The sequence below is a fragment of the Lathamus discolor genome, chromosome 5 (assembly GCF_037157495.1).
Source record: "Lathamus discolor isolate bLatDis1 chromosome 5, bLatDis1.hap1, whole genome shotgun sequence".
Taxonomy (NCBI): domain Eukaryota; kingdom Metazoa; phylum Chordata; class Aves; order Psittaciformes; family Psittacidae; genus Lathamus; species Lathamus discolor.
In genome coordinates, this window is record NC_088888.1 from 111,232,921 (window position 1) to 111,255,985 (window position 23,065).

Sequence of the window (23,065 nt, forward strand, 5' to 3'; positions counted from 1 at the left end):
ACAACAGGCTGGGAAAAGAGGGGGTAAGATCAAGACAAAAACACATTTCCTACTCCTCTGTACATAAATTTACTAGCTGCTTGTACTAAGGCTCTTACCCCAGACAAAGCCCTTTACCACACAGCACTCAGAATTATACCCACACATAAAGAAGGAAAGAGCAATCTTTATATTAATTAAACCTTTCAACAAAATTAAGTTATTTATAATAGAATTCAGTTTTAAAAGAAACAAACCCACCTGAAATCCAAGCAAGGTTGTACTAAAATCTAACACAACTCTGTACACAAAGTGACCCTCTCCCTTTCATAGCGGAGGAAGAACTAGCACTCAGCAGGAAAACAGCATTTGGCCAGGTAACAACATTCAGGTGTTACTTTAAGCCACACAAATTATCTTGGTGATTTCAAGTTGGGGTTTGTTGAAATCACCCAAGTTGAATCAGTTGTTGTAAATGAAGTTGTAAACGAGAAAGTTGGGGGTCCGGCAGTATTTCGTGGCGAACAGCTTGCCATCCGGCGTTGGGTCGGAGAAGGCGATTTCCTCAGTGCTCAGGTAGCAGCCATACATGAATGTGCTCCTGAAAGACAGCAGAGCTATCAGCACATGGCAAACACCTGCTGGCTGCTTCATCCAATACCTAAAACACCCACTGGTGTTTCCCTCTCCTTCCCTCTGCTGCAGGGAACTGTTAGTGCTTCACTCTGCTTTCAAACCAGAGATCAGTGCAAGATCCCAGTTTGTTTGTGGGTTCTGGTATAATCAGGAACCAGTTTAAAACGAGGAAGAATGGTAATTTAAGATCACATACAAGCAGAAAACCCACACGTGCAGTTTTGTATGAGAACCTAGAGGTTTTGGTTCAGTATCTTGGAGCTGTGCTCAAGAGAAGTTCAGCACGGCAGCACCAGGACTCAGGGGCACTCGCAGCCAGAATCATTGAATCACAGAATGGTTTGGTTGGAAAGGACTTTAAAGCTCATCCAGTTCCAACCCCTGCCACAGGCAGGGACACCTTCCACGGCACCTGGTTGTTCAAAGCCCCATCTAACCTGGCAGGTCCTGTAGGGCTGGGAGGTATCATGTCACAGAGGTGGTACATCAAACACTAACCACAGGAGAAAGCAAGGGCTGAACATGGGTTGATGAATTTTCAGAATACTGAGCTCCAGATACACTTACGTATGACGATATATATTGATATATATGTACTCATAAGACTTCATACAGCTGTATTTTGTACACAGATAGGGAGCAGATACAATAGAGAAGATATGTGCTGCTACAGGCGCTTGGACTCCCAAGCTCAGCCCCAAGGCAGCCCATAAAGACTTCCCCTCATTAGTAAGTCTTCCTCCCAGTTTGCTCCGAGCTTGAAAAAGCTCGGAATTTCCTGCCTGAAAAATGTCAAGTGTTTTGGCCCATCAAATTATCCAGTAAAAAAAAGAAATATATTTCCCCCCCCAAAAAAAAGCAGTGTCTCTTGGAAAGCCAGTCTGTGTAGCTCTGCATTCTGCTTGTACCCAGCAGTTAACGGCTTGGCCCATGCTTGTGTCAGATTTTATATCTGATATTTAAATGATTTAAACAGAAATCTGTCCACATGATATCCTTCCACTGCAAAGTGGGGATTCCAGGCTTGCTCAGCAATACACATTTCTGCCTTTCCTTAAGTTCCATCTCAACACTTCTTGCTGCGGTCGTCGCTTTTCCCTCTACATGGATAAACCCCAGCCAGGACCCTGGCTCCCCGCTTCTCCATACCTGACTATGTCCACCATGCGCCGGGCAATGCCCTTCCTGCGGCTGGGGCCGAACACCCAGATCCTGCTCACACCGCAGATGGCAGGTTCTGGCTGTGTGGAGCAGCGCCAAGCCCGCTGAGTTTGGAGCGCGTCCTGTCCCGGTGATCCTGGCACAGATCCTGGCTCACACAGCACCCGGAAAGCCTGCAGGGATGAGCAGAGGAAGCATTCCTGAAGGATGCATGTACCTTCCTGTGCTCCCAGCCTTTCCTCCAGCTCTCCTGTGAGGCAGGACACCACACACAACCTCACCCGAACCAGGGGCAGACACCGCAGCATCAGCCATGCAAACCCAGCTAATTGCTGCCAACATCCCCCTGACGAAAGTATAGGCTTTTCCTTCAGTTCCTTTTTTTCTTTTGTTGTTGTTGATTTTATGGGTGACTTTTTTTTATTTCCTTAGCTTTATTTTCCAGCCTCCTGTGCTAAGCTGGGATTTCCAATATGCAGCCTTATGCCAACAGCCCCTGTAAAGGCTGCAACTTCATAGAATCACAGAATGGTTTGGGTCGGAAGCAACCTTAAAGCTCATCCAGTTCCAACCCCTGCCATGGGCAGGGACACCTTCCACTAGACCAGGTTGCTCCAAGCCCCATCCAACCTGGCCTTGAACACTGCCAGGGATGGGGCAGCCACAGCTTCTCTGGGCAGCCTGTGCCAGGGCCTCACCACCCTCACAAGGGAAGAACTTCTGTGTAAGAGCTCATCTCAGTCTCCCCTCTATCAGTTTAAAGCCATTCCCCCTTGTCCGGTCTCTACAGGCCCTTGTCTAAAGCTCCTCGACAGCTTTTTTTTGTTGGCCCCTTTAAGCACTGGAAGCTACTTTGAGGTCTCCCTGGAGCCTTCTCTTCTCCAGGCTGAACAAGCCCAGCTCTCTCAGCCTGTCTCCATAGCTGAGCTGCTTCAACCCTTGGAGCATCTTTGTGGCCTCCTCTGGACTCACTCCAACAGCTCCACATCCTTTGTATGTTGGGGCACCAGAGCTGGATGCAGGACTGCAGGGGGGATCTCACCAGAGCAAAGAATCCCCTCCCTCAACCTGCTGGTCACACTGATGATGATGCAGCCCAGGACACGGTTGGTTTCTGGGCTCAAGAGCACCCTGCTGGGTCATGTTGAGCTTCCCATTGAGCAACACCCCAAGTCCTTCTCAGGGCTGCTCTCAATCCAGTCTCCCCCAGCCTGTGTTTGTTGTCCCGACCCAAGTGCAGGACCTTGCACTCGGCCTTGTTCACCCTGTTATTAGCCTGCAATATCACCCTCTCCCATACAATTAATATCATGTACCTGCTTGATGGATTCAGCAACTAAGCACCCAACAACCATCTTCTCATTGGCCACAAACAAGTATATTTTAGTCTTGGCTGGGCAGCTCAAAGAAACTTGTTTAAATCCCAATTCGTTATCAACAATCTCTCGCACATCTTCTGCCTAAGGCAACAAAACCAGAGAGAGAGGAACATGTTAAGTACTAACACACACATTCTTTGTGTGTGAAACCTGTCAGAAAAAGGGTCTCATTCCCCCAAATAATCCTGTTTGTTCACAAGGTCAGACTTCACAATGAAGCTGTGAAATGCTCTGCAGCTCCCCACCATACTGAGGGCTCTCACTGCACACATAGCTAGTGTGGCATAGATATATAGGCCACATTATGTAAATATGTTTTTTCCCCCTAAAATAAATAGAAGCACTTTAGAGCAGTTTTTAAACAAAGTGCTTCCCCACTCCACAAGAGCCTTCTAACTGTAGGTAATACTCAAGAACGGTCTCTGTGCCATAATCCCTCTACGCCTGCCCTTCACCCCAAGTCGGAGGGGAAAGGATTGGGTTATGTTGGTCGTGTAAGAACAAGAGCTTCAGCGCAGGGAGCAGGGTGAGGGAGGGGTCAGGGCGGGTGTTCCCAGCAACCCGGACTGCTGCCACAACCCCACTTGCCTCTCCTGTTTACCCCATGCACTGGCAAACGATGCATGATCAAGCACTGAGCTTGTTCCGGGAGCTGAGCCAGCAGAAAGCTGATCTACAACATAAACCCCCAAAATAAACAAACAAGTACCTTCTTGACGGCATATTTTGGGTCATCTGGAAGAATCAATACAACTTTCCCATCCCAGAACTCTGCCACAACCCGTTCTTTCTTCCAACCCTGCCACACAGGGGAAAAAAAAGCCAAACAACAAGTTAGTGGTCTAGCAAGAGAGAGGAAGTGATTCAGCGAAGGCTCTGGCAGATGAAGCTGTAATCTGACCTGCTGGGGCTTTCAGGAATAAAGTCAAGTCACATTCATCAGACTGATGAAGGCAGACAGTCACTGGATCTGCCTAACTTGCACTTTAACCTCCCCTCTGGATGACAAACCCTTTCCCTGTGGCTGTTCTGGCTATGGCACATCTCCTCCCCATCTTCTTCAGCCGAGCTGCGAGTGCAGCCATTGCCTTACCACGTATCGGAGGCCCTCGAGGAATCTTTCGTGGTGCTGGATGTGCTGGGCTTCATCCTCCGGGCTAGCAGCGGTGTAGATCATGCCACACGACTTGCAAACAATGGCCCCAAAATGTTTCTGACCAGCATCCTAGTGAGACAGGGAGCCAGCTAAAATGCCTTGAAGCTGTTCAAAACCATGTTCAGTTTAAAGAATGAGGTTGAGAATTGGTTCTAGTAACAATTATCAAAGATTCAAGTATTTGTTTTCTTAGAACCACAGAATAACAGAATGGTTTGGGTTGGAAGGGACCTTAAAGTCATTATCTAGTTCCTATCCCCCTGCCACTGGCAGGGACACCTTCCACTAGAGCAAGTTTCTTGTTTTCATTTGAATTTGTGAAGAGGACAAAAAGCTTTTGCTTATTTGCAGAAAATTTGAACTACCCAGCATGAATTACCCAGGGAACACAGTGAACATGTTATTCCAAACAAGCCTTGAAATAGATCAGCAATATCCTCACTGAGGAAACAATGTAGAAGAGCCCAACAAAAAAACTATAAACTAAAGGAAAACTCCAGATAGTCTTTCTATCAGTTATCTAGAAATAACATGTTTTATCTCTTAGCACACAGGGAGGGGAAGGAACAGAATGTCAGTTGTGCAAGCAGAGAGCAGAATGCTCTTTGGATGTCTAGTAACATGCAAGCAGTGATTTGAGGATAGAGCTGCTGCAGTCCTGCATCCAGCTCTGGTGCCCCAACATAAGAAGGATGTGGAGCTGTTGGAATGAGTCCAGAGGAGGCCATGAAGATGCTCTGAAGGCTGGAGCACTTCTGCTATGAAGACAGGCTGAGAGAGCTGGGCTTGTTCAGCCTGGGGAAGAGAAGGCTCCAGGGAGACCTCAGAGTAGCTTCCAGTGCCTAAAGGCACCAACAAAAAAAGCTGTAGAGGGGCTTTTGACAAGGGCCTGTAGGGACAGGACAAGGGGGAATGGCTTTAACCTGACAGAGGGGAGACTGAGATGAGCTCTTAGGCAGAAGTTCTTCCCTGCGAGGGTGGTGAGGCCCTGGCACAGGGTGCCCAGAGAAGCTGTGGCTGCCCCATCCCTGGCAGTGTTCAAGGCCAGGTTGGACGGGGCTTGGAGCAACCTGGTCTAGTGGAAGGTGTCCCTGCCTGTGACAGGCGGCTGGGACTGGATGAGCTTTAAGGTCCTTTCCAACCCAAACCACCTTGTGATCCTATAATTGGTGAGGTGAATTGAAGCCTGGTACATCAAGGACTCCTTTCCTGCACTGACTGCTGCTGCAGAAGCTGCCTTCCCTTCCACACGTCCCACACACAGGACATTTGAGGTTCCCTACATGGCACAGCACCCGCAGTCAACCCTTCACAGTTGCAGCCAGGCATGGCTACAGCTCATGGCTGGCCATGTGCGGGGTAGCAAGGGCTGCTGAACACACACTGCTGCTTTCCTCTCAGCACAAGCACTCCTCTGGATTTCTTCCTTCCACAGGGACCAGTTTCCAAAACACTCAAAAATTTGTATCTGTGAGGTCTCAAATTTGACAGAAATCATGCAAACAGCTCAAAAGGTGCTAGAAAGTGCAGCTCAGCTGAAAAGAATGATCACATAAGCCCCATTCCCTCAGGAAACAGGCTTGAAAACATCTGCATGTCACCAAGTGAGAACAAATGATTTACTAAAAAAATTACTCATCGCTGAGGGCATATGTTCTGGAAACCCACAGATGTGATGGCTGCACGATGCAGGAGCCTCAGTAACACTGCCTCCTCCTGCTCCATGAGCAGTGCACCACGCTGCAGGGCAACATCAGGAAGGCAGCCATAGAGCTGCCAAAGAGGGCCCGCTCATTGCTGCTCCCGTGCTGCCCTGGCTGATGCTCGCTGCTGTGGTTGCAGTGCTGTGCTGACTCTGCTCATATGGCGGGCTGGGAAGCCGTGGGAAAGGGAAGTTATCCAGCCAAATTCATTCCTACAGCATCCATACAGGCTTGGCTGAGTTTTCCTTTAGCGTTTTTTTTTTTTAATTCTCTTTAATATCAAGCTCCATAAATCTGTTTTGAACTCCAAAATGTAATAAAGCGTTAGTCCCAGTGAAACCATAACAGTGTATTTCCTAGCTACTACCCTGTCCTAGTCTAGTGTGAACTATGTTAATCACTGCCCTGTTACGGTCATTGCAGTGTGGTTGGTTTGAGGTTTACACATAAGAAAATCTACTTCTCAGTGAGCCTCGAGGCCTATTTCTTATGTCCTCAGCATGTAGAGGACCCAGCGTGCCCCAGGGGGAACCTTACAATGATCATCTGGTCTCTGGAGCGCTTGTGGAGTTCTTTTGCTTTCTTGTTTTTCTGCGAGGTGTGGGATGTTTTTGCAGGTGGGCTAGATCCAAATGGAGGAGTCACTTCATCCAGTGCAGCCTGTGTCCTGAAAATCATTTCAGAGAGATGAAAATTAGGCACTGGTTAATATAACACATTGGATAGGGACTTTTACCACAGAACACCTCAAAGTAGAAAAGATACAGCAAAGCTTCTCAACAGCCACGGTGCCAGCTCTTCTGGAGGAAGGAGGGTAGGAGGGGGCTCTAGGAAGAGCTATAATTACATCAAAATAATTAAGCACTTCTCCCACTTCCACAGCCACCCCATCTCCCGGATATTGAAAATTAAGCAGCTCCTTGAACAGTCAAGGAGATATACAATTAACTGAGAAGCAGAGGGCAAGGTCCACAAAGCATGGAAACTGCAGGTGAAGAAACAGGTTTCCAAGTCACAGAGTCACAGAATGGTTTGGGTTGGAAAGGACCTTAAAGCTCATCCAGTTCCAACCCCCTGCCACAGTCAGGGACACCTTCCACTGCACCAGGCCACATCCAACCTGGCCTTGAACACTGCCAGGGATGGGGCAGCCACAGCTTCTCTGGGCAGCCTGTGCCAGGGCCTCACCACCCTCACAGGGAACAACTTCTGCCTAAGAGCTCATCTCAGTCTCTCCTCTGTCAGGTTAAAGCCATTCCCCCTTGTCCTGTCCCTACAGGCCCTTGTCCAAAGCCCCTCTACAGCTTTCTTTTTGGCCCCTTTAGGCACTGGAAGCTGCTCTAAGGTCTCCCTGGAGCCATCTCGTCCCCAGCTCTCTCAGCCTGTCTCCATAGCAGAGCTGCTCCAGCCCTTAGGGCATATTCATGGCCTCCTCTGGACTCCTTCCAACAGCTCCACATCCTTCTCATGTTGGGGGCCCAAAAAGCTTGACACAGGACTGCACCACCACAAGCCCCAGCCCCGCATGCCAACACCCCTTTAGAGCAGGGAATCAGAGCATCTTGGGAAAGCTCTTAGTGCTGGGGCTGAGCTCTGCTTTGCCTCCTCATAGGACCAGCCTCCCACAGAGGGGAGCAGACCGAGCCGTTGTCAGGAGCAATTGCTCCTATTCAGATGTAGACATGGAGGATTTACATGTATTTTTGCAGTGTAGGCTTCAGCTACAGAAAAGCATGCTGTTAGGGATGATAATAATTGCACAGTTTTTCTAACCTACCTTCAGGCTTCTATGCCAAAGGTGGCATTTCTTAAGCCATCTTAAAGCAGGAAATCGTAATGGGTGAGCAGCAAATCTTAACATGGAATTAATTTAGAGCTACACCAAACAATTTTATAGATTTGGATACTAAGGAGAATTTCCAAAGCAGAGACTTCATGGAGAAAAAGCTTGTACTCATCAGCTTCCCAGGAGACAACTGCAAATCCAAGACTGAGCTTCAGTTAATCACAAACACCAGGATTTCCACACATTCCAGGGTTCCACTTGCACCACGGAAGGTATTTGAAAAGCCACATGAGGAAGCAAAGCAAATATTGCAATCAGATCTCTCTTTCAACACTTCTGTAGCAGAGGACTACAGTAGCGCGACAAGTTTTGCAAAGTTTGTTTTGGCTCTTTTCAGGGCGACTTTAAGTGGGGATTTTTATGTTCAAAATAAACTCGGAATGCTTTTATTGTTAACAAAGTATATCAAGAAGTTGATTCAATATGGGAGAGGGACGTGCAGCCCTGGTTCTTGCATGGGAAAACAAGTCTTTTTTCCACTAGAGGTCTAAGAGTATGACAGCAAATTAACTGAAGTAATAAGCTAATTGGAAACTCAGACACCAGGTTGCACAGTTACACCTGATGAGTAAAGAGTTCCAGTGCTTGCGAGTAATTTAGCACTACCATGCTTTTTATAGAATCAAAAAGCAAACTTCACAGGCTTGTTTCATTTACATCACACTAAATATCAAACATCATCTTGCAGGCTTAGAAAACACCAGCTCAGGTGAGCACAGGACACTGGAAGAGAAACAGCTGCTTCCATAAATCCTTTTCACTCATTTTTATAGCAACTTCTGTCTTGTCTTTGGTCTGGATCAACCTGGATCAACACTGCTGAGCATGCTGGTACCTAGTGCTGCTATACTCAAGTATCTCAGCTTAAAAAAGTCAGTGCAGAACAAACCACACCTGACCAGAAAGAATACCCATGTTCTTTAAATTCATTGCCAGACCAATCCCTCTGTGCCACAAGGTTCATTGCTTTTTACAGAATCACCAACCCCTAGAGTGGTTTGGGTTCGAAGGGACCTTAAATCTCATCTCGTTCCAACCCATTCCATGGGCAGGGACACCTTCCACTAGGCCAGGTCGCTCCAAGACCCTGAGGTCCAATCAGGCCTTGAACACTGCCAGGGACGGGGCAGCCACAGCTTCTCTGGGCAACCTGTGCCAAGGCCTCATCAACCTCAGAGGGAAGAACTTCTGCCTAAGAGCTCATCTCAACCTCCCCTTTTTTCACTTTAAGGCCATTTCCCCTTGTCCTATCCCTACAGGCGCTTGTGAGAAGTCCCTCTCCAGCTTTCTTGTCAGCCCCTTTAGGCACTGGAATATGTACAAATTCACAAGCAAAAAGTACTACAGACAGTAAGCAAGCACGTATTTCCTTATTCACAGGCTAGAACTCCCCTAAACCAAGACAATTTAATCTTGCATCTTCTCTTGAAAACAAGCAAACAAAAAAACAAACCAACACATGCCCTCTCCCCAACAAGCCAAGTCACCCTCAAACTTCCAAACCTTACAAAGACTGGGAGAAAGCTAAATCATCATATTAAGAAGTAGTATACTTAAAAAAATAATGATTATGCAGATATGAAATATCTGATCATTCTTGGAGAGACTTAGCAAAGAGTAGCCTACCTTTTCTTGCTGGTAGGGGATGAGCTGAATATGGGGTAGACAACAGCCTTTGAAGGAGATGCTGGAAAAGACAAGCAAAGTTATAGTGGTTTAGAATTCTTTTTAGTGGCAGAACACATTGATACATGGAAACAAACATTCAAACACCAGTAAGACTGCAAAATCATAGAATAGTTAGGGTTGGAAAGGACCTTAAGATCATCCAGTTCCAACCCCCCTGCCATGGGCAGGGGCACCTCACACTAAACCATACCACCCAAGACTCTGTCCAGCCTGGCCTTGAACAATGCCAGGGATGGAGCATTCACAGCTTCCCTGGGCAACCCATTCCAGTGCCTCACCACCCTTAAAGAACTTCTTCCTTATATCCAGTCTAAACCTTCCCTGTTTAAGTTTTAACCCGTTAACTCTTGTCCTATCACTACAGTCCCAAATGATACACAACAGTGGAACTGAACTCCCTAAACAAGAGATTCACAGAGTACTGGGAAGCTGTTGATGCTGCAGGATAGAAAGATGTCCATGAGTGGAATCCAGCCATAATGCAGTCGCCTTAAATGCACTGGAAGTGATGTTGATCAAGGTGTCCAGTGCTTTCCCCTCTCACATCAGAATCATGAATCAGAAATTTCTGCTGCAGTAGTTTAGTGCTTCCTTGCCTCCTAATTAACAGTGTTAAACAAGCAGAATTTTCCCCATTTCCCATTATTTTGGCTAAGGCACCCTGAGCCTACAGCTTCTTCAGCCTCAAGAAGTTGGGAAGTGGCAAGTTAACCACTAGGTTACAGCACACGAGCTGCAAGTTTTAGGACAACGTCACAAAGACTTCGGTAAGCAAAGCCAAAACAACCCAAACAACAACAACAAAACAAAAAGAACTCCCAAAAAACACTAGCTTGGATTTTTTTTCTTCCTCAAGGATAAAAAGTTAAGGCACTAGACTGCTTTATACCATCATATTTTGACCATGTTCACCCAAAGCAACTCCCAGTCCCTAAAAGGGCTGAAAACAACCTGGAGAGGGACTTACGACAAGGGCCTGTAGGGACAGGACAAGGGGGAATGGCTTTAACCTGATAGAGGGGAGATTAAGATGAGTTCTTAGGCAGAAGTTGTTCCCTGTGAGGGTGCTGAGGCCCTGGCACAGGCTGCCCAGAGAAGCTGTGGCTGCCCCATCCCTGGCAGTGTTCAAGGCCAAGCTGGACGGGGCTTGGCAAGGCCTGGTCTAGTGGAAGGTGTCCCTGCCTGTGGCAGCGGGTTGGAACTGGATGAGCTTTAAGATCCATTCCAACCCAAATCATTCTGTGATTCTATGATTCTTAGGAATTAACAGAAACTAGTAACATCTGCAAGCAGAAGAGTGGCTATAACAGCCTCCAAAAAACATGCCATGAAAATGAACCGATTTCTAGGAAGCTGTACATAATAGAAAGTATCTTGTTCACATCAGCAGTGGAAAAGACAATAAGGAGTCATGAAGACACTAATAAACAATAAAAAGCTTTCCTAGAAACACAGGAGCTTAAAGGGCCAAGTCACTTCTTTGGAAAGGTCCCAGCAGGCAAATGCAGGTGATGTCTGGAAACACGATGGCAACAGCTTTATAAGCAGGTGGAAATCACAGCTAGAGGAGTCTTTTATCCAGAGCTAGAGATGGCAGGAAGAGTAGCAGCTGCAGGAGGGAGCACGCCACTCCTCGGGGTGAGGAGGCGGCACAGGAAAGTGTTGACCTTCAGTAACAGGCTTCACTACCTTCCAAAAAGCTGATAAATAAGTTCCCATGTGAAGCAAGAGGAAAGGGGGGTGTGTGTGTGTGTGTGTGTGTGTGTGTGTAAAAAACCCCAAAAGCTCAGGAGTGCTGGTAATTTCTTCAAGAAACAGATTAAGACCAGATGTGCCAGAACAAAGTCAACTGAGACACAAATACAGCTAAATTGCAACTTCTACTCTCACTGGACATTCAAGGAATCACAAAGGGAATAGAAACCAGGGGAAAGCAGAGCAGAGACACAAAGGGCTGAAAGCAGAAATGCCAGACTGCAAAATGAGCTGTACCTGGGGAGGCAGTGGCACCCTGCAATAGAAGAAAACCCACTTTTTGCTACAAAAAAGGAGGAAACACTAAAACCAGATAACAAACAATGTCAAGAATATGTAGTGCCTTTTCATTTTAGTCATCAATAAAAGAATGAGTTGTGATGTGAATGTCAGCACAATTGAGACCAAAAGGAGATAAACTTCCACAGCTGGGGAAAGATTTCAAGGGCACACACAGATAAACTAGACCTTCACAGGCTCATAAGGATTGACTCACCCCAGGGCTGCTGGGACTGGAATAGAGAGTGGTGCCTATTTTTAAAAGGGAAAAACGGAGAAACCAGGAAATTAAGATAAAATAACATGACCTCAGCTTCTGCAAACATACTGGCACATATTAGTGCATACTTGGAAGATGAGACAGCAGGTAGAGGCCAACACATTATTTTGCTTTAATAAAAAATATTTAAGCAACATATCTTCTTTTTTTATCTTCCATTTTAATCTTTTTTTAAGGGAAATATAACCCCCATTTTCAAGAAGGGAAAAATGGATGATGCAGGGAATTACAGACCAGTCAGTCTCACCTCTGTGCCTGGTAAAATCTTGGAGCCCATTCTCCTGGAAGGCATGCTAAGGCACATGAAAAACAACAAGGTGCTTGGTGACAGCCAGCATGGCTTCACTAAGGAGAAATCCTGAATCACCAATCTGGAGGCCTTCTATAATGGGGCTACAGAACTGATGGACAGGGTCAGAGCAGCTGTTGTCATCTACCTGGACTTCTGCAAAGCGTTTGACACTGTCCCACACGACATCCTTGTCTCTAAATTGGAGAGACATCAATTTGATAGGTGGACCACGCGGTGGATAAAGAACTGGCTGGATGGCCGCACACAAAGAGTTGTGGTCAATGGCTCAGTGTCCGGCTGGAGACCAGTAACGAGTGGTGTCCCTCAGGGATCGGTGTTGGGACCGGTCTTGTTTAACATCTTCGTCAGCGACATGGACAGTGGGATTGAGTGTGCCCTCAGCAAGTTTGCTGATGACACCAAGCTGTGTGGTTCGGCTGATACGCTGGAGGGAAGGGATGCCATCCAGAGGGACCTTGACACGCTTGTGAGGTGGGCTGATGCCAGCCTTATGAAGTTCAACCATGACAAGTGCAGGGTCCTACACCTGGGTCCGAGCAATCCCAGGCACAGCTACAGGTTGGGCAAAGAAGAGATTCAGAGCAGCCCTGTGGAGAAGGCCTTGGGGGGGGCTGGTTGATGAGAAACTTAACATGAGCTGGCTTCAGCATGCGCTCGCAGCCCAGAAAGCCAACCGCATCCTGGGCTGCATCAAAAGGAGTGTGACCAGCAGGTCGAAAGAGGTGATCCTGCCCCTCTACTCTGCTCCTGTGAGACCTCACCTGGAGTATTGTGTGCAGTTCTGGTGTCCTCAACATAAAAAGGACATGGAACTGCTGGAACAAGTCCAGAGGAGGGCCATGAGGATGATCAGGGGACTGGAGCACCTCCCGTATGAAGATAGGCTGAGGAAGTTGGGGCTGTTCAGCCTGGAGAAGAGAAGGCTGCGTGGAGACCTCATAGCAGCCTTCCAGTATCTGAAGGGGGTCTATAAGGATGCTGGGGAGGGACTCTTCACTAGTGACTGTAGTGATAAGACAAAGGGTAACGGGTCAAAACTTAGGGAAGTTTAGACTGGATATAAGGAAGAAATTCTTTACTGTAAGGGTGGTGAGGCACTGGAATCGGTTGCCCAGGGAAGCTGTGAATGCTCCATTCCTGGTGGTGTTCAAGGCCAGGTTGGACAGAGCCTTGGGTGAGATGGTTTAGTGTGAGGTGTCCCTCGCCATGGCAGGGGGGTTGGAACTAGATGATCTTAAGGTCTTTCCCAACCCTAACTATTCTATGATTCTATATACATCACTTGTTATTCCCAAGAGGAAAAATAATAATTATTGTTCGTAATTTAATGGTGAAACAAGAAATATAGAGAGGACTTAATGTGGTGACTATCAGGAGTAAAGGATAGCATGTGTTGCTGCCTTTATAGGTAATACGTAGTACATAGGGTCATTTATGAGTTTAACTTTAAAGGCATTCTTGCACTGAAAAGGGTCAGAGAAAACAGGCTGAAATAAGGATAAGGGGAATCACTACATTTAGCCAGGGGGAAATAAGGGATAGGGATCAACTCTCCAGGCAGCAGCTGCATGTAATACCCATGGGTTGCTGTCTGCCTCCAACCAAAGGCAGCTCAGAAAGTTTCCTGTAGAAATGTGTTTGTTGTGTGAGAAATAGATTAATTACTCCTTTCCTGGTAATTAGTGCTCATAAGGCTTAGACGGAGGTCTCTTTGGAGGTACCTTGCCAGGAAAGATGTGATTTGGTCTGGATAAAACACGTGACAGTGTCAGATGCCTAAAACTCAAGACTGAAAAAGGAAAGTGGAATGAATCCGGGAATAGCCCAGGGATAAAAGGGGCAGGGAGGGGGGGGTTGCGGAAGAGAAGGCTTCAGGGAGACCTTAGAGCAGCTTCCAGTGCCAACAAGAAAGTTGCAGAGGGACACTGTACAATAGGGGCCTATAGGGACAGGACAAGAGGGAATGGCTTTAAACTGATGGAGGGGAGATTGAGATGAGATCTTAGGAAGAAGTTCTTCCCTGTGAGGGTGGTGAGGCCCTGGCCCAGGGTGCCCAGAGAAGCTGTGGCTGCCCCATCCCTGGCAGTGCTCAAGGCCAGGTTGGATGGGGCTTGGCGCAACCTGGTCTAGTGGAAGGTGTCCCTGCCCATGGCAGGGGGTTGGAACTGGATGAGCTTTAAGGTCGCTTCCAACCCAGACCATTCTCTGGTTCTATGAAAAATGTGATCATTGGTTTCAAAAGCAGGAATTTCCAAAAATCTTACTGGGAATGGGCTCTGTCATAAAGCAAAGGGGAAAGGCTGGTTAGATCTCAAAACAAAAACCAGTTCATATACTGTTTAACACTCGGGTTCATCAAGGAGATGGCAGAATCTCCATCATTACTGCACAGCTTATTCAAACACTGTATTACAGGACAACATGGGAATTCAGTAGAACTGATCCTGCTGGAGAGAAGCAGGTAACATAGGGGACTTTTTAGTCTCTTCTGCCTCATTTTCCTATAGCGACAAGAGTCACAGAGCAAGAGAGGTATAATCCAGCTCACCTTGCTTATTCATCTTCTGCAGAGACTGGCTTGAGAGAAGAATTCCATCATCCGACTCACAGACTGCAGAACTGATTTCATCAGCATCCTATAAATGGAGACAAGTTTTTAAAGAAAAGAGAAAACTCTCCAGTTGAGTAAGTTCTCAGACAGCAGCTACAGTCACATACAATTCAAGGGACCTTCACAGTGAGCATTAATTGACATGATGAAGCTTTATAGTTCTATTTTCCAACCACAAAACATGGTTTTACCATGTTATTAAAGTTATACCTGAATGCTGAATGTTGCATTGAAAATGTTGCACCCTGCACTGAGGAAAAACCTCTTTCCTGCAAGTTACTCTTAGCCTTCTGAAGCACCATCATTTCCCATCTACCTGCCTTCAGGTACTGTTAAGACCAAATGCAGTTTGTGACAATGACCATGGATTTTGATTCTTAAAACCTATGCGTGCCCAGCTTCTGTTTTATTACAGGATGTAGGGGCTTTATTTGCTTTTCAACTAAATCCTAAGTGTAGAGATTTCATATCATGTCTTCACTTTACCATTTCTGTGACTCTGCTTCACTCTCTGCCTACACGTTTGCACCTTCACAGCTCCTGGAAGCCTCTCACAGATTGCTCTATAAAAGTCAAAGTTTGCCAAACTGATTTTTGCCTTGAACTCCGCTCTTTCTGTACATGACAGTGTATTATTTCCCACCAGGAACACCAGGCAAAGAACCTGGCAGTAAGCAGAATCCAAGACCAGATCAAGGTCACACTTGGTCTGTGCTCAGTTTGCAGTAAGGAAGTTGCTGAGTTCCCTTTTCAAACACTCCATGTTTCTGGTTAACCTCAGAGAACTAGTTTGCCAACACAAAAACTGCCACAACAGCAGAATTAAATGCTATCAGATCATTTCTCTTTTTTTACCACACATGCAAGACTGGACTGTGCAAGCCAACATTTGTGTTTCATTAAAGCTGCATTGTAAAATCATATTGACAATCAAGTCAGGAATGCAAAAGAGATACTAAACCAGTGCAGGTGAACAAAGGAGGCCATAAACTGCCTTTTATGGAATACAGAACACATTAGCCCTATAAAAACAGCTTCCCATCTTGTTCACTGCTTCCTTTCAATGCCTAGTATAAAACACTACAGTAGTATTCCAACAGCTTTCTCTATTTTTCTACATTTTAAGATGCTGGAATGGAACAGCAAAATACAACATAAAGTATAATGAAATAGTTTGCAAACCTGCTCTGAATCAGTGTTTTACTGCTGTGCTCCTTCTGCTGTCACCCTCACCCTTCCCACCTCAGCACTTTAGGCAGCAAAACCCATGTCCCATGTTTTAAATGATTCTCTGGCAAATCCTGAAATTAAAAGCAAGATCTGGCAAGGCATTACCTGGTCAGCAGCAAGACTCATTGCAACATTTAACTATTCCAGCACTGCTAAACATATTTGTACAAGAATTGTATCATTGAATCACAGAACAGTTTGAGTTGGAAGGGACCTTAAAGCTCATCCAGTTCCAACCCTCTGCCATGGGCAGGGACACCTTCCACTAGACCAGGTTGCTCCCAAGGCCTGTCCAACCTGGCCTTGAACACTGCCAGGGATGGGGCAGCCACAGCTTCTCTGGGCAACCTGGGCCAGGGCCTCACCACCCTCATAGGGAACAACTTCTGCCTAAGAGCTCATCTCAGTCTCCCCTCTGTCAGGTTAAAGCCATTCGCCCTTGTCCTGTCCCTACAGGCCCTTGTCAAAAGCCCCTCTCCAGCTGTCTTGTAGGCCCCTTTAGGCTGGAAGCTGCCTTCTCTTCCCCGGGCTGAACAAGCCCAGCTCTCTCAGCCTGTCTCCATAGCAGAGGTGCTTCAGCCCCCAGAGCATCTCTGTGGCCTCCTCTGGACTTGCCCCAACAATCAAACATATGTTTAAAAAGACACCCCAAAACAACACTTATCTATCACCAGGAATATTCCCTGTGAAGGGAGCAACAGATAAAAATTGCAATAGGCCTCATTGGCAATAGAGCTGTTAGAGTTCTTCAAAAACAGACCAGCTTGAAAAACTCCTTGGTTTGCTGAAGCACGAGAACCCATGGCTCAGCTTCACTTCCTGGGAGGAGGGAGCTGCAGGACCAGCACAGGTAGTTCCTGCTGGAGAAATAATCACTAAAAAGATCACCCAGAGCAGAGCAAAGCAAAACCTGCTGTATCAGCAAGCAATGTCTTGTGACTGAGGAGAAATTGCTAAAAACACACTAGAAACAATAGTTTTCTATGTCTGATCACTGGCTGAGGTGAAAACAACACTGGCTTTGAGGAGCATAGAAGAAGTCATGTGAAGAGCTGCTGTCTTTGAGGACAGGGGTTCATGACGTCCCACAGTACTCAGCAAGGTCAGACTTGGCATTTGTTACATTCATTAAAATGAAAAAAAGAAAAAAGCTTAAAAACTTCTTTTTCAGCTTTGCCCTTTATCACATGGAAAAGAAACAACAAACCCCCAAAAGATACGGATTATCTGTTGAAAAACATCACACAGAAAGCTTTCCTTTCAGCCATCGTAAAGGGAATATTGTTCTGCAGCCAAGCGCTAGTGACCGACAGGGATGCAACAGGAACATCCTGAAAGTTCACCACGGTTTTAAGCCTCCATGAGGCAGGAATAAATCTGTGAGTTTTCCTAGGCAAAATCCACTCATACATCTAAATAAACACCTAACACTGGAATGAGCAGAGCATGTGCTCACCTCAGGCTTGTGCAGCAGGCTCTGAAGACACATTTACTTACCACGTTCTCTGCATTGCTCACTCCTCCAGCTGCAGGCCTTGAAGCACAAGACGAACCAGAAGTCCTTCTGCTTTTCAATGGAGATGCTTTTCCATCACACGCTGCATCTCTCTCTTGATTTACACAGCTTTTAGAGTCCTTCCCGTTTTCATTTTCCTTCTTCTGAGGCAGAGAAATACTTCTCAATATACCACCTGCCTCAACAACTTTGTTTCCATCAGCCGAACTGGACTTCGTAGCTGGTGGTGGTCTGGGCTGGTTGTTTTCTTTTAGAGATTTGGGGAGACCTGGGGGTAACTTGGCATCCACAACTGGCTTTTTAGAGTGTGATTTCTTCCCAGCACTGAAGAATGCTGCTCCCAGCTGGAGTTTCAGGGCTGGTTTAACTGTCATGGTTAGGACTCTGAAGGGCGACTCCATCTTCTTTTTAACTAGAGAATTCATGTTCTCTTTCTCCACACTGGATTTTTCTGCTGATGTCTCTCGCTTCGCCTTCTTAGGAGCTTTCAGGACAGTTTTGCCATGCTGGGATTTTGTCATGTGCTTGGTTGGCTTCGAGCTTTTCTTCCTGCTCAAGCTCACATTCATCTTCTCAGTCCTGCTGGCAGCTGGGAGATGTTTGTCCCTATTCCTCTCACCCAAAGAGCAGTGCTCGTTCAGCTCTTTTCTCTCATAAGGAGTTAGGTAGCACTTTTGCTTGCTATAAAAAGACACCACAGGCACAAACAGCTTGTACGAGGAAGCGGTCTTTGGGGATTTCCTTGAGGACTCACTCTGCACGGCTGTGGGAACACTAGCTGCCTGAAGGGGTGAAATATCCAGCTTCCTTGGGAGCACTGGCCTCACTGGGACAGCCTGGTTTTCTTTCATCTCATCACTGGAGCTAGAGGACCATTGTATTTGAGAAGCAGACAGGTTATTTCTTGGTTTCTTGAGCGGAGACAGATCTTCAGAAAATCCTATCATCTTTTTTTTCACAGGAGTCTCAAAGACTGAGGATGAACTGTAAAAACAACAGCAGAGCAAAACATAACATGTACTATTAAAAGGTTTTCAATTATTATTTTACTTAAAACACTTAACTGAGACTTAAAATACAGATGAGTTGCCTGTATTGGTACATGCCCCGTAACAAATACAAATATCAAAGTGCAATATCCAACTATCATAGAATGGTTTGGGTTGGAAGGGATCTTAAAGCTCACCCAGTTCCAGCCCCCCTCCCATGGGCAGGGACACCTTCCACTAGACCAGGCTGCTCCAAACCCCATCCAACCTGGCCTTGAACACTGACAGGGATGGGGCAGCCACAGCTTCTCTGGGCAACCTGGGCCCGGGCCTCACCACCCTCACAGGGAGCAACTTCTGCCTAAGAGCTCATCTCAATCTCCCCTCTGTCAGGTTTCCCCTTGTCCTGTCCCTACAGGCTCTTGTCAAAAGCCCCTCTACAGCTTTCTTGTCGGCCCCTTCAGGCACTGGAAGCTGCTCTAAGGTCTCCCTGGAACCTTCTCTTCCCCAGGCTGAACAAGCCCAGCTCTCTCAGCCTGTCTCCATAGCAGAGGTGCCTCAGCCCTTAGAGCATCTTCATGACTTCCCCTGGACTCACTCCAACAGATCTGTGTCCTCCTTATGCTGGGGGCAAACATATGTTACAACCAGGAATAGCTCGGATCCCCCTGCCGTGGCGGGGGGAGGGGTGGAACTAGATGAGCTTTCAGGTCCCTTCCAACCGAAATGGTTCTCTGATTTTATGCTATTTAACAAACAACATAGTGAGGCATTTCCTCAGCAAGTATTTACACCCTACCTCAAGAATTTGTCCCTCCAATTCTGAAATCAAACTCCACTCTTGTTCTACCCAGAAATATTTTTATGAGGGAAGTACAGGACAAGCATGAGAAAAAGCTTTTATGCTGGAAGAGTTATGAAAGAATAAGAAACAAGCTATTGCTTTGGATTTAAATCACAGCTTTTTCTCCTGGCCAGTGGCTTCTCCTCCACTAGATGTACAGGAAAAAATATAAATCTATAATATTTCTAGGTATACATTAAAAGGCACTATTTTTCTATTTACACCAGAAGACTATTCAGATACTTTGTGCGATATTTCCATGGCATCTCTCCAAATGTGAAAGACCAAGGCTTCACCCCAAAGAAATGCAAATGTCAGGGGCTTTTCTTCAGTTTCTGAACAATCAGGTTTTAGATTTCTCCTTCTTATAGGACTTACTTCAGGCTAGGTCTGGGTGCAAGTGTTACAAACAGGGGCATGCACCTGACAGCGGTGACTGTCAGAACAAAATACCTTAATTTAATAAAAAAAAAAAAAAAAGAAATAAGAAAGATGTTAATGCCCTAATGCATGTACTGACATGGGCCTACCAAGTACCAGGCAGTGTAATGACTTTTTCTCATTACAATTCTGTGCTTGAAGATTGTTTTTAGCTTTGGTCTCCCTACATATTTGATGAAACTTCTCAAGATGCTCAGTAAAACATAAACATGTTCTTAGTCACTGATAAACAGCGGCTGACGCTAAGTGTGTCTCAGAACCATCATTTTTTCCATTTCACATGGAAAGTGTTCAAGGATTTTAAGAATCTGGTTTATTCTATGCACAGCAATTAAGTGGGGTTTATTAGAAAAACAAGATCTGTGAGAAGTTAACATACCTGTCGGTGCCAGTAGAACTACGGCTTCTCTTCTGTGGGGTACCAGCTGCCATGACTCCCCCAGAGCGCCTACAAGAACATGTTTTTGATAGCTTGAAATAGATTTCCAGTAAAAGCAAATAAACAAAGTTAGTAAAGAAGGAAGAGAAGATGTGGGACTGGGATGAAAACACTGATGGAAGCAGTTTGGGACTGACAGAAACAAGAACACCACGGGGCTGTTTCAGTTGAGCACAAGTTGTAAAACAAGTGCATACAGAAGGGATCTTCCAGGTCAAGAACAATTCTGTCACCATGGACCAACAGATCCTAAAGTCCCTTCTCTAAAACAGAGCCAGATATTTCAGAAACGTGTTTTATTTTCCTCTTGCAATGCTCACTCCAGACCTCACTGATGCAGTTCTTAGAAACCCGCTTGCTCCTTCCTATACCCATGATCAGTTTATTCCCGCAGGGATTTCACATTGGCGTTCACCTTCCAGGGGAGACAGCTCTTTACCAAACAGCCTTTTAAAGTCTCTCTCCCACCTTCCATCTGGCCACATAACATAAACCACTCATTTTCAGCCTTAATTAACCCAGTAGCCATTTAACCCAGTTTAACACTCAACACTGTTTGTTCCATCTCTTCCAGTTTGAGATAATATCATATAATATTAACGTTCCTGTTACGTGGCGTTTTATAACCAAAAATCCAGAATAAACAAATACTTCGTATAGCATCTATAAACTGCTACAACAGCAAGAGGAATAATATATTCAATAATCTACCAGCAGGGGGAAGCGTTCACGCATTGCTGATAACGTGGGCAGCAATGACAGATGACAGCCCAGGCGCGACAAACTGTTATCATGCCCAGGAACACCAAGAACAGTAATGGGAAAGGATGAAGTCAAGAGATGCAGCAGGAGTAGTACAACCTCAGCAAAGACCACAGATGGCAGAAGGAACTTGCAAGAGAGGGCAGGAAATGCCCGAGAAACAGAGGGCAACAGTAAAAGGCCTGCAGGTACCTGGGTAGTAAGATATCAGGTGCAAACTGAAGAGAAAAAGTAAGACGAGGACATGCTGTTGGTGGGAGAGGCAAGGGGCACGTGTCAGGGGTGCAGTCAAACAATGGTTTCGGTTGAAAGGAGCCTTAAAGCTCATCCAGTCCCAACACTCTGCCACGGGCGGGGACACCTTCCACTAGACCAGGTTACTCCAAGCCCCGTTCAACCTGGCCTTGAACACTGACAGGGATGGGGCAGCCACAGCTTCTCTGGGCAACCTGTTCCAGAAACCACCACCCTCACAGGGAACAACTTCTGCCTAAGAGCTCATCTCAGTCTCCCCTCTGTCAGGTTAAAGCCATTCCCCCTTGTCCTGTCCCTACAGGCCCTTGTCAAAAGCCCCTCTCCAGCCTTTTTGTCAGCCCCTTCAGGCACTGGAAGCTGCTCTAAGGTCTCCCTGGAGCCTCCTCTCCTCCAGGCTGAACAAGCCCAGCTCTCTCAGCCTGCCTCCATAGCTGAGCTGCTCCAGCCCTCACAGCATCTTCGTGGCCTCCTTTGGCCTCGTTCCAACTGCTCCACACCCTTCTTATGCTGGGGATAGCCTTGTAACTTGCACCATTACCCCGCACATCCCTCAGATGAGCAGCTGCCCATGGCCGGCCCCAGAGGCACCCACCCCTTCCCAAAATATTCCCACCCCCGTTCCCAGCCAGCCCCTCAGCCCAGTTTTGCATCAGACCACAGATCCTATAGGCACCCTGCACAGCACGGGGGCACCAGCGCCTCATCCCTGCCTCTCCCCCGCCCCCCCTTCAGCTCTCCCACTCACCAGGACCTCACCAAACCTCCTCACAACCCCTGAAACCCCCCTCCCCGCACCACAGCCCCCCACCGGGGCCTGGCCCACGCTGCTACCCCATCACCGCCCACCCCACCAGCACCGGCACGTGGGGCCTGGCGCACCTGAGCCGACAGCCTGGGGCCCCACAGGCCTCGCACCCCCTACCGCCCTCAGCCCACGCAGGCCCCTCAGACCGCACCAGGCCATAACGCCCGCGCCCCTACCGCAAACCCCGCGCCTCGGCACGGCACCGACGGCCCCCGCAGCCCCCCCAAGGCGGCAGCCACGCTCCCTCACCTCAGCGCCACCTCCGTTATTACCGCTCCCGCGCCTTCGAACCCGCGCGCAGTCTCCCGCCTGCCCGCCCTCCCCTCTCCATTCGCCGAGCGACACGTCATTCAACGTACCCTTCACCGCCATTGGCCCAGCGCAGGTGGGCCGCTTTGCACCCGCCCCCCACGCTTTCCAGCCAATCAGATAGCAGAGATACGCACAGCCGCCTCCCCAGAAAGACTCCGACTCCCAGCATGCCCCGCGAGCACTGCGCTGGCTCGCTATGGCGCGCCCGCGGGGGCTGATGGGCGTTGTAGTCCGTGCGCTGTGCGGCGAGAGGCGCACGGTCGAGACTCGGTCATAACAAGGAACGGAGTGAATCCGGAGGCATTTGCAAACGTTAAGGGGACGGTTACGGGGCTGCCCAGCTGTGATTTTGCTTTTAAATGGGCCATCAGTGCCCTGCTGTGAAGAGCTTCATTCACAAACCCAAGGGAGGGTTCTTCCACTGGGTGGCATCCCCTTTCTCTCTCTTTGCTGAGCGTCACCGCTTGCCCAGGCACGCTCCGAGAGCCATTTACAGGCATCCAGAGAAAAAACTAAAGATAATATAAAGTAAAATTATATCAACCGACTGAAACAGCGCCCAAAGCCACACACACCCCGCAACACACCAACGGATCAGCTCCGCGCTTGCGCACACGGCGGGGTCCCGAACTAGAGCGCCAGCGCTCCCACCGCGGTTACCTTTCGGGAGTTCTGCGCAGGCGCA

The 23,065-nt window shown here is 47.4% G+C and overlaps 1 protein-coding gene across 4 annotated transcripts; it reads right to left on the bottom strand.

The window, feature by feature from the left end:
- Positions 1-146: 146 nt before the first annotated feature.
- Positions 147-22,974, bottom strand: ESCO2 (establishment of sister chromatid cohesion N-acetyltransferase 2). Of its 4 annotated transcripts, none has more exons than XM_065681960.1 (11): positions 22,956-22,974; positions 20,187-20,255; positions 17,515-18,517; positions 14,725-14,812; positions 9,487-9,547; positions 6,552-6,681; positions 4,249-4,380; positions 3,865-3,954; positions 3,093-3,236; positions 1,765-1,949; positions 147-580 (listed from the first exon to the last, which is right to left on the bottom strand). In XM_065681960.1, exons 2-11 carry the CDS (start codon positions 20,237-20,239, stop codon positions 442-444), a joined length of 2,025 nt encoding a protein of 674 aa, XP_065538032.1. In that variant the 5' UTR covers positions 20,240-20,255; positions 22,956-22,974; the 3' UTR covers positions 147-441. The 4 variants fall into 4 exon arrangements, with proteins under 4 accessions (XP_065538032.1, XP_065538030.1, XP_065538031.1 ...); XM_065681958.1 differs by lacking the exon at positions 22,956-22,974 and adding an exon at positions 22,318-22,374; XM_065681959.1 differs by lacking the exon at positions 22,956-22,974 and adding an exon at positions 22,245-22,275.
- Between the last annotated feature and the right edge of the window lie 91 nt (positions 22,975-23,065).